At 55.4% G+C, this 12,509-nt stretch overlaps 1 protein-coding gene across 1 annotated transcript in view; it reads right to left on the reverse strand.

Moving 5' to 3' along the window:
* Positions 1-4,896: 4,896 nt before the first annotated feature.
* KNDC1 (kinase non-catalytic C-lobe domain containing 1) overlaps positions 4,897-12,509 on the reverse strand; it is a 64,867-nt gene continuing 57,254 nt past the window's right edge. Inside the window, exons 28-31 of the mRNA XM_045809371.2 lie at positions 8,386-8,508; positions 8,239-8,298; positions 7,293-7,450; positions 4,897-5,761 (exon numbers count right to left, since the gene is read on the reverse strand). Coding sequence (XP_045665327.2) covers positions 5,530-5,761; positions 7,293-7,450; positions 8,239-8,298; positions 8,386-8,508 — 573 coding nt within the window. The 3' untranslated portion in view covers positions 4,897-5,529. The remainder of the gene's footprint in view (positions 5,762-7,292; positions 7,451-8,238; positions 8,299-8,385; positions 8,509-12,509) is intronic.

Here is a 12,509-nt window from a genome sequence, read left to right on the forward strand (position 1 = left end):
ACCTGCTAAACACCAGTGTTGTACTTTTTAAACTCTCGCACGGAGGTACAAACGGATACGGCAGCTTGCCTCAGGCGCGCAAGGGTCGACTGGTTTTTACGCATGTGCCGTGCCCTTTCACCGCCGCGCAGATCAAGCCATGGAACATTCCAGCTTCAGGAGGCGCCCCCGCGCCCCTCCCTTTTGCCTTAGGTGCGTCCTCGCCCGTGGTTCGAAGAGGCTAGGGTGTGCGGCCCCGCCCCCACCTGCGGGCGGTGCGGGAGTGTGCGCAGGAGGCGTGGTCGCCGCTGCGTGCGTCCGCTGAGGGTAGGACCTGCTGAGTTAACGACCACCGTTCAGAATTGGTGTCATAATTCACACACACACTTCACAGAAAACACTGCTTTGTTCTGATAAAGAGTACCTACAGCTCACGTCATGACTAACAGAATGTTGAGCATAACCCCCTGTGATTAGGAATTACAGTGCCCAGCATCACCGGTTCTATTCCACGTTGTTGTAGAAGTCTAGCCAGAGCAATAAGACAAGAAAAAGGAGAAAGGTTTATAAAGATTGGAAAGGGAGAAGTAAAAGTATCATTATCTGCAGGGGATATGACCGGTCAACATGGAAAATACAAAATAATCTGTAAGCACAGTATTAGAATTAATACATGAATTTAGCCAGGTCATTGAATACAACAGTAAACAAAAATCAGTTGTATTTCTGTATACTAGCTCTAGTAGTTTTTACAACATTTTAGTTTGGGACGATTTTAGATTGACAGCCAGGTGGCAGGGAAGGTGCTGGCGTCTCCGTGCTCCCCTTCAGATGAGCGTCTCATGGGAACACGGCGCCTTCGTCAAAGCTGAGACATCGCAGTGGCGCGTGACCATTGGCTGAGCCACAGAGCGTGTTTGTGTTTTTCCAGGTTTCCCCAGGTTTCGCACAGGCATGTCTTTTTTCTGCCCCGGGACCCGGTCTGGGGTACCGCTCCGCATTTCATCATCCTGCCTCCTTTGTCCCCTCTGGTCCCTGGCCGTTTCTCACTCTTGCTTCCACGTTCTTGACACTTTGAAGAGACTGTTAGGTGTTTTGTGGGTGTCCCTCTATTTGGGTTTGTCAGGTGCCTTTTCATGATTAGCCTGGATTATGGGCTTTTGGGAAGAAGACCTAGGAGTTCAAGTGGTGCTTGCCGTCTCTCCACCTCCCCTCCCTGCCCTGCAGCTGGGGCCAGTCACGGGGTGCACCCCGCACTCGGGGGTCACCAGGCCGTACTTTGGGGGGCACCTACATGTGTTGTTTGGGATTCTCCTGTAATTCTTCCTGTTCAGTGGACTCGTGGGTGTTCTCCTCTCCATGGGGCACAGTCCCACGCTGTCGTGTTTAGGGGCTCAGAGCGCCCCAGCTCTTTTCCCCTTTCCCTCTTGTCCTGTGTCCTTTTGACATGCTTTACGCCCCACCCCCAGCACATCTTTGCTTTGTGGTGCTACCAGATACCTCTGTTCATTTTGTACTTTCTCCACTCCAGCCCCAGAATCAGCCATTCCCCCATTTCTCCAAAAATCTCTAGTTCCTTTTTTTCGGAGAATGGTATTTGCAATCCAAGATCTGGATACAGGGTGTGCCTGATGCTGCAGGGGTGTCACTGCTTCCAGGCCACTGGTTCTCGGGGGTAATAGTTTGCCCCCTGGGGTATATTTGGTGATGTCTGGAGACGTTGGTTGTCACAACTTGGGGATGCTGCTGGCATCTGGCGGGTAGAGACCAGAGGTGCTGGGAACCCCCCCTGCAGTGCCCCTGGGCGAGGGTGGCCCACGGCAGAGATCGTCCACTCAGAGCATCAGCGTGGCTGTGACTGAGCCCTGTGCTGGCCTGTGGAGGGTGAGCTGGGAAGTGCATGCATGTGTACCAGCCCACATGTCCACACACACCTTCCCTCCCCACTGGCTTTTCTGCAGCTTCTTTCTTGGGCAGCAGGAGGCTGTCAACCTTATCTATGATATACTTACTGATTAATGAGCCCTTGTGTGTAAGGAAAGCAGCTTTAGGATTGCTAATCTGGACTCTGGTGAGAAGTCAGTCCACTGACTGGAGTGCAGTCCTTATGTGGTCTCTGGCCTCACACTTTCCCTTCAAACTGCTGTTTCCCATGGTGACGTAGGCCAGCCCCCCAAAGGGGTGGGAGGTGGGTGAAGAGACAGGGGCAGCCCCTCGCACAGCATGCCCCCGAGAACACCCCCCCCCCCCCCCGCCTGTAGAGCGGGCTACAAACAGCCACAGCAGCCACAGGAAGCAACCCCAAACTGCCCCCGTCTTCAGGGTCATCCTGCTGGGCTGGCCAGCTGACGGGGTCCCCTTTCACAGACCGGAAGCCCGTCTCAGAGCCAGGAGCCCATCCGCCCCACAGCACACATCAAACAACCGAGTGAGTTGTTTAGCACAGCCTAATAACCCAGCACTCTGAGCAGTGGCCAGGGGTGGCGCTGTTTGGTCATGCTGGTGATTCTGTGGTCAGAGCTGGGACCAGGGTGCGGGTGGGCTGCTGGGCTTTCCGTCCTGACTGGGCACCATTTGCTAGGCCAGGGCCTGGCTGCCCGGGGCTCCCCAGACGTTCTCCAGAAAGCGGATCATGGGCTGGCTGACCAGACATCTCTCTCTCATCTCCTCTCAGCCCACTAGGGCTACCTTGGGCTTGGGCCAGCATAGTGGTCTTGGGGGTAGTCAAACATTGCACATGGTGGGGGCTTCCCCCAGAGCATCCATACACTGAGCCAGCCTCCATCTGGCGTAGGAGGGGACTGCACAGGGTTGGGGGTGTGACCTGGGAAGCATGGCTCCTACGGGGTCACTGGCTGATTCGCCTAAAGAAAAGCCCATTGATTGGATTAGACCCAGTGAAGTGAGGGAGACCCTGGTCTTCATGGCCTTCCTCATGTCTCAGGAAGGAAGAGATACCAGGGTGTAGTGATTTTAAGGTGGGTGAGGACCGAAACCACCCACCACCCACAACTGGGACACACCAGAAGCACGTAATGGTGGCAGCTACTGCCCACGGTGACTTTACGACTTTACTCTTCCGGGACTCTCCTGCCATGCAGAGGACTTCATCACTCATTACGGGGACGTCCCCAGATGATGCTGGCACAGAAAACATTAACCGTTTAAGTCCCCAAATTCTTTGAACCCCTGGCCTTCCACCCTTCCGTTTGCAGTGCCCACCAATCCTAAGCTCTTCTATCAGGACCCTTCGCACTGGGACCCTCAAGGTAATACGCTTGCCTTGCCCTGGGAGGGAGGAGCTGGCTGTCCTGCCCTTAGGCTCCGGGCGACGTTAGTGGTCTGCGGCAGCATGGGGCCTGCCACGTCGGGACTGGCTGGGGTTGGACAGAGTCCGTGGGATAGTAGCTTTGGGGCTGTGATGCCGTGAGGCCTTGGTGGCTCTGCTATTTTGGGTGGTTTGCAGGTAAACATTTCCTGCAGCAGAATGAGTCTGCTTGCTCGTAGTCCCTGGAGTTACGGGGTTTGGTACTGGTGGGCCCTGAATTAGCAAATCGGCAGACCTGGCCTTTGTCCGTGCCACCCAAGGACACGGCTGAGGCTAGGACTTCCTGTCCCCTCATGCCTTCATGAGCAACCCCGGAGATGTCTTTGGTCACGAAGGAGCCTACCCTGACCCCCAAAGCAAGTGTCACTTTGGAGACAAACAAAATAAAGTCTATGGAAGCCGTTGTGGTAGAAATGATTTTATTTAGAAATCTGTGCCAGTGACATTCGGGCGACATGCAGAGTCGTGCGTAAGCTGAAAGCCCAGTCACTTCCCCGTGAATAAATCGTTACGATTGGAATGTTTATCTGCTCCAGACACGAACTCAGTCTCAGGCTCTGTGACACTACGTTTGTTAAAGTCAGGCTCTGAGAACGCGCGTGTTGCTTAGTAGAACGTAACCCTCGTACGGAAGCCGAGCCCCCGCAGCCGCATGGCGGGAAGCACCGGGTCCCTCTTCTATTCTAGACGTCTTAGATGCATTTATGTGGGAAACACATCTTCACGTGAGAGGCTCAGCATTTTATCACAAGTAACAGTTTTCCCAGAAATACTACTAGCTGCTTGTTCTAAAGAATCACCGATTCTGGAAGCAAGAGAACAACCTCGGGTCTCCCAGCGATTTGCAACGTGAGGACGGTGGTGCCCAGGACGGTGCCCGGGTCTGAGCTCCCTGTCGTGAGGGATGCGACCGCACCTTCCTGGTCCCTGTACATCTGGCCGAGGGTGTCTTCCACCTGCTGAGCAAACGCCCAGCCCTCGCTGTGTGGAAACAGAGCCCCGGGGAAGAGCTGGGTACCATCCAGGCAGCACAGGTCATCTCCTCCGCTCTGGCAAAGCGCTGGGAAGGCAAGCGGCGGGAGCCTGGGCGTAGGCGTGGGCAGCGCATGCATGGCTGCTGAAGGCGGACGGCCGCGGGCCCCGGCCTGAGGCCGCCGGGCCACCAGGTGGGACTGGGGGATGCTCTCAGCGCCCCTGAGGCCTTGAGTCTGCTCTGGAGCTGCTGTTTGTGTCCTGTGTGCTTTGCTAGGAAGCAGAGCCTTGCAGGCCACACCGGGAGCTGTTCTAAGTGGTGGGGGTTGGCAAGGGTGGAGGGCACACGGGGCCACGGGCACCTGGGGGGCTGCTGGTGTGGTGCTGTGAGGTGCTCACCAGCAGGAGGCTGGGCCAGGACGGAGACCCCATCAGGCCTGCTGGGGCATGGCTGCAAGAGTCAGGCACGCCCATGTGGGCTGGAATGGGGGTGAGCTGAGCTGGGCCCTAGAGGGGGGTCTGGAAGGAGGGGTCAGGGGATGTGGGGTGTGTGGAGGGAAAGTCTGGGGTGTGAGGAGAGGTCTGAGAGAGTGTAGGGGGAAGTCCAGGGGGGTGGGGTGGGGAAGTTGAGGTGAGGGGGAGGTCTGGGTGGAAGGGAGGAGGTGTGGGCATGGGAATGTGGACCCAGGTTGGGGCCTGGGCCACTGAGAAGCCTTAGGGCTCCAGGGGAAGGTTTTGGAAACCCCTGGAACCTGTGGTTGGCATGGGGGTCAGAGGTCATTTTGGTCCTTGGTTGCTGGGCAGACATAAGCAGACTTATGAAAACACTGGTCTGAGTCAGGGTGGGTGGGTGTGGGGTTTTGGGGGGCGGGATCCCTGGGGACTTGGGTGAGAGCGGTTTATCTCTAAGAAGTGTAAATAGGTATGTGGCTCCTGGGGAGTTCATTTATTCTATTTCTGTTTTAATTTTTAAATATAGTTTTACACTAGCAGAAACACCCCGACCTCCACTGGAGCCCGTCCTCTCCGGCTCAGCCAGGCCCTTGAGCCTCTGCCTCCCAGTGCCCCCCGGGCATGCCCCCCGCCGCCCAGGCCGAGCCCCGGCTCCTACGCTGTGCTGTCGGGCTCCCTAGTCTAGAGCAGCAGGTGCTGTGTGCGGGGACCTTCTGGGCCTGGGACAGCAAGCGGGTGCCTCCTTTCTTCCCAGGTCTGTCCTCACTTTGGAATCCACGCCAGACCCGCCATCCCCATTACTGAAACGTGGCCTTCATTCTCCGTAACTTGTCCTGGATCTTCCGGGAGTGTTTTTCGCTGGTGATCTGGTGGAAGGAGGCCCTGTTGTCTGCTGCTAAAACGGAAATGTCAGCCCCGCTGAAGCGTGCGATTCTTTGCTTGAGGTAGGACTGCAGCTTGGGGTCGGGGGCGAACGTGTAGGGGTTCTCCTGGAACGCGTGCACCTGGCTCACCACCTTGGCTATGTTTCTGCGTTGGGAGAAGCGAACTGTTAGTTTGCTCAAGCCCGTGCTTGTGAATTCCCACCTTGTCCCGGGAAGTATCTAAACCAAACCTCTTCCAGTACAAGCTCTGGGGTGAGTTTTCTGTATTCATTCACCAGGCCCAACCTCATTTCAGTACTCAGGCCTGTCTGCCCACCCGCACTCCATCCATCCCTCTGTTCATCCCTCTGTCCGTTGGTCCATCCAGCCACCCTTCAGTCCATAAACATGTACTGAAAATCTGTGTTGGGCCTGATGGGTGCTAAGGGCTCCAACGTGACCACACCCCGGGGTCAGCCCCTGAGGGCCCACCGAGGAGGTAGATAGATACAGGGTCACTTAAGGGTGTATCCAGGGGTCATGGGCCCATGTTTCTCCCCAACTCTGTGTTCAGGGACATCATGATGGCGGCTCAGGAGCCACCATCATGGAAGTATTTACACCCGGGGCATCGGCCTGTGCTGTGGACCGGGGCTCGCTTCCCCGGAGAGCTGGAAGTTGGACTGTGACCAGCACACCCTTGGGGGTCATCCAAGAAAACTGGGACCACGAAGCAGAAGTCAGTAATTCTGCCTGGGGGAGGCCGTGGGCTTCACAGACAGATATTCTCATCCTGACACTTTGGTCATTAACAAACAAACATGCGGGGTGCCTGGGTGGCTCAGTCGGTTATGTGTCCGACTCCTGATTTCAGCTCAGGTCATGATCTCCAGGTCCTGAGATCGAGCCCCCTGTGTGGCTCTGCGTTGGGAGTGAAGCCTGTTTGGGATTCTCCCTCTCCCTCTGCGCCTCCCCGCCGCCCATCTCTCTCTCCCTCAAATAAATAAATAAAAGACAAACAGGCATATACACCCAGACCTAAGACAGAGTGAAGAAGAGTCATTGTTGGACCTCTGCCCACGCTCCTTCTGGACTGTGGCCTTCCCTCTAATTGTTAGTTTCCATTTTGCTGACACGGACCAGCGTGTGCTGTGGTGCTTCCTAAATAGCTTTTGAAGCTGGTCACCAAAACGAGGTTGGAGCCGCTGGGCTCCGGGTCTCCTGGGCCGTGCCTGCTGAGGTCTGCCCTTGACCCTAAGGGGTGTGCAGCTGGACCTTGGGCTGACCAGCCTCACCCGTCTGCACGTGTGGGTGATGCAGAGGGGTGGAAGGAGAACAGGTGGCTCCAAGTCTATGGGGGTGCAGGCCTCTGGAGAAGGGCTGGCCCTGGCCTGTGAGATATGGGGGGCATCTCCGATGAGGCCTGGAGCCCCCAGGAGAGGAGCTGGAGGCAGGGCTTCTACTGGCTTGCTTGCGGCTTCCAAGGCAGAGATGAGCATGGCCCTCTTTGTCCGGGGTCACCAAGGTGGTTTTCACAAGCAGCTCCCAGTCTGCACCTCCCAGGTATGTTGGGCCCCCAGGGGTGCTGGGCAGGGAACCACGGCACCACCGGACCAGGCTGAGGACTGGCCACGGGTGCTGTGCCGATAGCGCTAGGGCGAGGGACCACGGGGTCGTTGGGAGCACAGCCCCTTCACCTGAGCTTGCTCCACCTGTGGGCGCCGTTGGTCATGGTGAAGCCCCCGGTCTCCAGCTGCTGGATGTGCATGGCCAGGAGGCGGGCTGAGGGCAGCGTGGGCTGGGCCCGGAAGCGCCGGCCTTCCATCAGACACAGGCTGTCGCTCTTCAGGAAGACCTGGGGGCCCAGCCAGGGGTGTGGGCAGGGGGAGATGGGTGAGAGGTCAGTCCAGCATGCTCAGCTGCCAGTCCGGGTTGGTTCTAGTATTCCCCCTGCAAGGAGGCTACACAGCACTGATTTACATCCAACCCACACTATGCCTGGGATGACTGGATCCGGGCGGAAAGTCTGGACGTCTGAAGCTTGCAGACACCACGGAACACGGACACCCATCGGAAAGCTGGACACTTCCCGCCACCAGAAATGGCAAACTTGTTTCCTAACTTACTCTTTCTGGGCTCCGGAAAAAAGCTGGGTGACCCAGCTGCCCCAAGGAGGCCAAGACCCAGGCTGCCGGGCTTCAGGGACCTGTTTCTAGTGTCAGAAACCTGTTTCTGGTCCCCCCAGGGAGAGCTGTGTTTGTGGCGGGAGCTGCCAGGCCTCTGCTGCAGTCTGCTCCTGAGACCTCATCTGGGGAAATGCCAGCCTCCCAGTGTTTCCTCGTTTATGATCTCATGAGGCTGCCTCTGCACTTTGAGAGAAGCAAGGAGGCCAGCGGGTCAGCTAAGCTCAGTCTGGTCCTCTGGGCACCTGTACCCTGTGCACCGGCCCCGCGGTCTTTGCCCCTCGGGTGGGGAGATGGGCAAGACTGGTCTAGCTCAGGGCGGGAGGGTGGGGGGTGCTGCATGGTCTGGGGGCCGTGATGCAGGCTCTGCCTGGTGAGCCCCTCGGAGGTGTGCAGAGTGCGTCTGTGGGGGAAGCCCCGAGTGGACACGAGCCGCCAGAAGCTCACGCAGGACCAGTACCTCCACGGCTTTCAGCTCTTCCATGACCTCTGCTATCTTCGCGGGTAAAATTCTCCAGGCCTAAAAGAAAAGCACAGGTGAACCCCCAGCGGCCACGCTGGTGCCCACATGCCCGCTCGTGGCCAGTGGCTCTCCGGGGTGACTCACAGGGGATTGCCTCACGGCAAGGTGTTCCAGGCCTCCCAGGATCTGCATGGCTGTCGCAAAGTTCCTTTGCTCATAGCAGGATTTCGCAATCAGCAAAAATTTGGACAGCAAATTCACCTGCAACTGAAAGCAGAGAAGGCCATACTCAAGGTCCTCCGATTAAAGACAAGTTGGTAGAGAGCCTCTGGGGCCCGTCAGAGTAACCCGGTGACAGGCACACGGGCAGCGAGGGTGTGAAGCAGGTGGGCAAGCGGGCTCAGGTCTCAGAAGGGTGGCCGTGAGGGGGCAGGAGGACAGGCGTGACTTGAAAACACAGAACAGAAAGGCAAGTGCCCCGTAAGTATAAAGATGTGAAGTCAACCTCACTCTTCAAAAGTAAAATCACTCCCAAGACAAAACTCTGCTCTAGGAGTGGGACAAATGGGGAAGGGGGGCACAGCTTCAGGACCAGAAGGGCGCCCCCAGCTGGGGAAGAGGGAGCGGATGCATCTAGTGCCAGACAGGGAACAAACAGGCAGCTTCTCATTTTCCACCGGAGTGCACCGTGGGACTGGTTTCAGAGCCTGACGGGGCTGGGGGTGGGGTGGGTCTGGTGCCACGGGTCCCACCGCTCCCTCTGTGCTTAGCCAGCCAGTTGCCTCACCCTGTGAACTGTCACCAGGGCCGGGGCCACCCTTCAGGAGGGGACAGTGCCTGTGGGTCCCAACCACATGCCTCTGCGCTGGGCTTGCCCTTGTGTGCGCGACTCCGACGCCATCGAGTGTCACGAAGATGGCGCTCACTCAGCGTGGCGGCCCCCCAGGTGTGCAGCTTGGGTGCCTCTTAAAGGGTCTTGAAAAACATTTACTCACTTATACGTTTTAAGTTGACATCCCAATTTTTTCTTCATATATTTAAATAGATGCAAAATATACTTTCCAACACTTTCAGATAAAACTGTTCCATCACATTTTTGTTTTTAAAAAAAGTGTGGTTAAAAAATGCGTAATATAAAATCTACTCTTGAACCATTTTTAATAAAGCTCAGTAGTGTTAACTACACTCCCCTGGTTGTGTCACAGCTTAGAACTCTTTGTTTCGTGAAACTGAAACCCCTGCTCCGCATCCCTTGTCCCCAGCCCCTGGCGCCCAGCCTTCTACTCTCTGGCCGTGTGACTGCAGCCACTCCGGGGACCTCCTAGAGCGGAATCACGCCGTATTTGTCTTTCTGTGACTGGCTTATTCCCCTGAGCGTAACGTCCTTTAGGTTCATCCACGCTGTAGCCTGTATCAGGACGTCCTTCCTTTTTAGGGCGAATAATATTCGATAGTACAGACAGACGGCATTTTGTTCATCCATTTGTCCGTGGATGGACATCTGGGCTGCTTCTTTCTTTCAGCTGCTATGTTCTATCACTTGTAAGACTATCTGATAAATTGAAATCCAGTTTTGCCTTCAAATCCACCATTATTCATCTAAAAAAAACATTGACAAGCTTTTCTTTAAGGTGATAAACTTCACACTATTTCTTTTTCTTCTTCGCCTTGTCTTTCCATTCTGTGCCCCGACAGGGTGTCATCTGCATGGAATGCAGGGTTACCACCAAGGACATTTAATGACTGTCCCATTGTATTCTCTGGCTCAAAATTTAAATTTTAGCCATTTTCTTGACCCCAGTTTACAAATGTAAGTCAGTCTTCTGGATTGTTCTGACATTACAGTAAGCAACGCACAATACGTGAAACATACCGTCGGAATGTGACAAACACCTCTGCCCGAGGTCCACGTGCCGTTTCACTGGAAACACGACTCCTGGTGAGACCACCAGGCTCTTTCTCCCGTTGGTTCCTGTATGCGGTGAGTATTGCTTATTTGCTTACAGGGATGCGGGAGCCCTTTCATGACAATGGAAATTCTGCCCCTGTGACACCATGAGTCCTTCCTGCCCTTCCAAGCTGGGTGCCAACAACGGGGTGTGTTATTCTGCTCCACTGTGCTGACCACACAGGCCTGTAAATGTGTCATGCCTCTCTGTGCTGACCCGCTGGGCAGGGCACCTCAGATGCAGGACACAGAGCCCACCTTCTCTCTCAGGCAGGGAGGGGGCCTGTCCTCCCTCTGGGCTCAGGTGTACGAATACTCCTGGGAAGCTGAGGTCCGCGAAGTGACTGTTGATTGTCCTTGGTCAGTTCTCCTTGGAAGTCTTTGGGAAGCCCAGCCACGCAAACCCTCTTTGAAGACCCTGACTTAGGGAAGCTACATTTTGATTTCTCTCATGATATTTGTAATGTTGTAGATTAGAACAAAGTGGGTAGAGCCCAGGCTCCCTGTTCCTGAATCCTGGCAGGAATGAAGACAGGTCAGTCTGTTGACTAACAAACCCCTAAAGCTTGAAAATTCTCCCCCAAGAAGGAAAAAGTAGAAAACTCTGCATATGTTAATGGGCTTTGGGTGGCCCTATGAGTTTGGGGTGAGCGGAAACACGAAGAAACATTAGGAAAAGAAAAACAAATTGCAGCGGCTGTTAATGCTGGAATAGACTTACCTTCACTTTGCTGTGTGATGAGGAAGTGGTGGCTTCTGTGGGCTCTGGGGCAGCTGGGGCAGAGCAATGGTGTCCCCCACACCCCTGAGTTCCCCCTGTGATGCTCTGCCCAGGGGCAGCAGGAGTGGGGACTATGGTTGAGGAGACCTATTATTTGGGCCAGAGTTTGCTTTAAGGGAGCTGCTGCCCATGGAGTGGTGGGTGTTCCCCATGGGAAGGGGCTGTGTTACACAGGAGGAGCCCCAGTGGTCCCGACTGTCATTCCTCTACGTGCCAGTGCAGCCGCATCATGTGAGCAGGACTCCGGTGATGCTCCGTCCGACTGCTGGCCTCAGATAGTAAGAAACTGGAGGCCTTGGCAATAGGGTTTTGACGGGTGGAGGTGCAGATGTGCTAGGGACTGGGGGTCTCTGTCCTCCCCCAACACTCCTGAGTGGGTGGCAACCTGGAGGGAGGCGCTGACTTTGAGGCAGGTGACTGTCCCTCTTGGGCTGCCCAATACCCTGCCTGAAGCAGGTAGATAAGTTCAGGCTGAGATACCTGCAGTCCAGGCCAAGGCCCAAAGGACATAGAAGAGGCCCCAAAACAGCAAAAGCTTGACCCTGAGTGGACCGCTGACCTGTGTTTCATTTATTCCACAGAATGGCTGAGAACACACACTGTACTGCCTGTAGGGGATGTGACAGTGACTAAGTTGTTCCCAGTCTTGGAGAGTTCAGGTTAGTGGGACAGTTGGGAGTCACAATTCCCAGCCCTGGGACCTGGCTCAGGCAGGAGTGTGGAGTGAGCCCCCAGGGAGCGCACTCTGACTGAACCCTGAGCATGAGCGTGAGAGTGTGTGAGGGGCTGTGTGTGAGCAGGATGGTGTGAGTGTGGGAGAGAGAGGGTGTGTGTGTGATAGGGACTGTGTGTCAGGGAATTTGTGAGAAGATCTATGTGGGCAACAGGGCTATTTAGGAGGGTTTCTGTGTCAGAGAGATTATGTATGTGAAAGCAACAGTGTGTGTGTGTGGGAGGGAGCATGTGTGTGAATGTGAGGGGATATGTGTGTGAGTGTGAGGGGGTATATGTGTGAGTGTGTGTGTGGTTAGGGTTAGGGTTAGGTGTGTGAATGTGAGGGGGTATGTGCGTGAGAGGGAGTGTGAGCGTCAGTATGTATGTGTGAATGTGAGAGGGTATGTGTGTGAGTGTGAGAGGGCATGTGTCTGAGGGAGTGTGTACGTGTGTGAGGGAGTATGTATGAGTGTGAAGGAGTGTGTGAATGAGGAGGGTATGTGTGTGAGGTAGTGTATGAGAGGGAGTATGTGAGTGTAAGAGAGTGTGTGAGACCAAGGAGTATGTGTGTGAGGGAGTGTGTGAGAGGGAATGTGAGGGAGTGTGTGTGTGAGGGGGTATGTGTGAGAGGGAGTGTGTGTGTGAAGAGGGTATGTGTGTGAGGAAGTGTCTGTGAGTGTGTATGTGTGTGCGTGTATATATGTGAGGGGGAATGTGTGTGTGAGAGGGGGTACTTGTGAGGAGTGTGTGTGAGGGAATGTGTGAGTGTGAGAGGGAGTGTGAGGAAGTGCGTGAGAGGGAATGTGAGTGTGAGGAGGTATGTGT

Source organism: Ursus americanus, chromosome 6, assembly GCF_024610735.1.
Source record: "Ursus americanus isolate L20-20 chromosome 6, mUrsAme1.1.p, whole genome shotgun sequence".
Lineage (NCBI taxonomy): Eukaryota > Metazoa > Chordata > Mammalia > Carnivora > Ursidae > Ursus > Ursus americanus.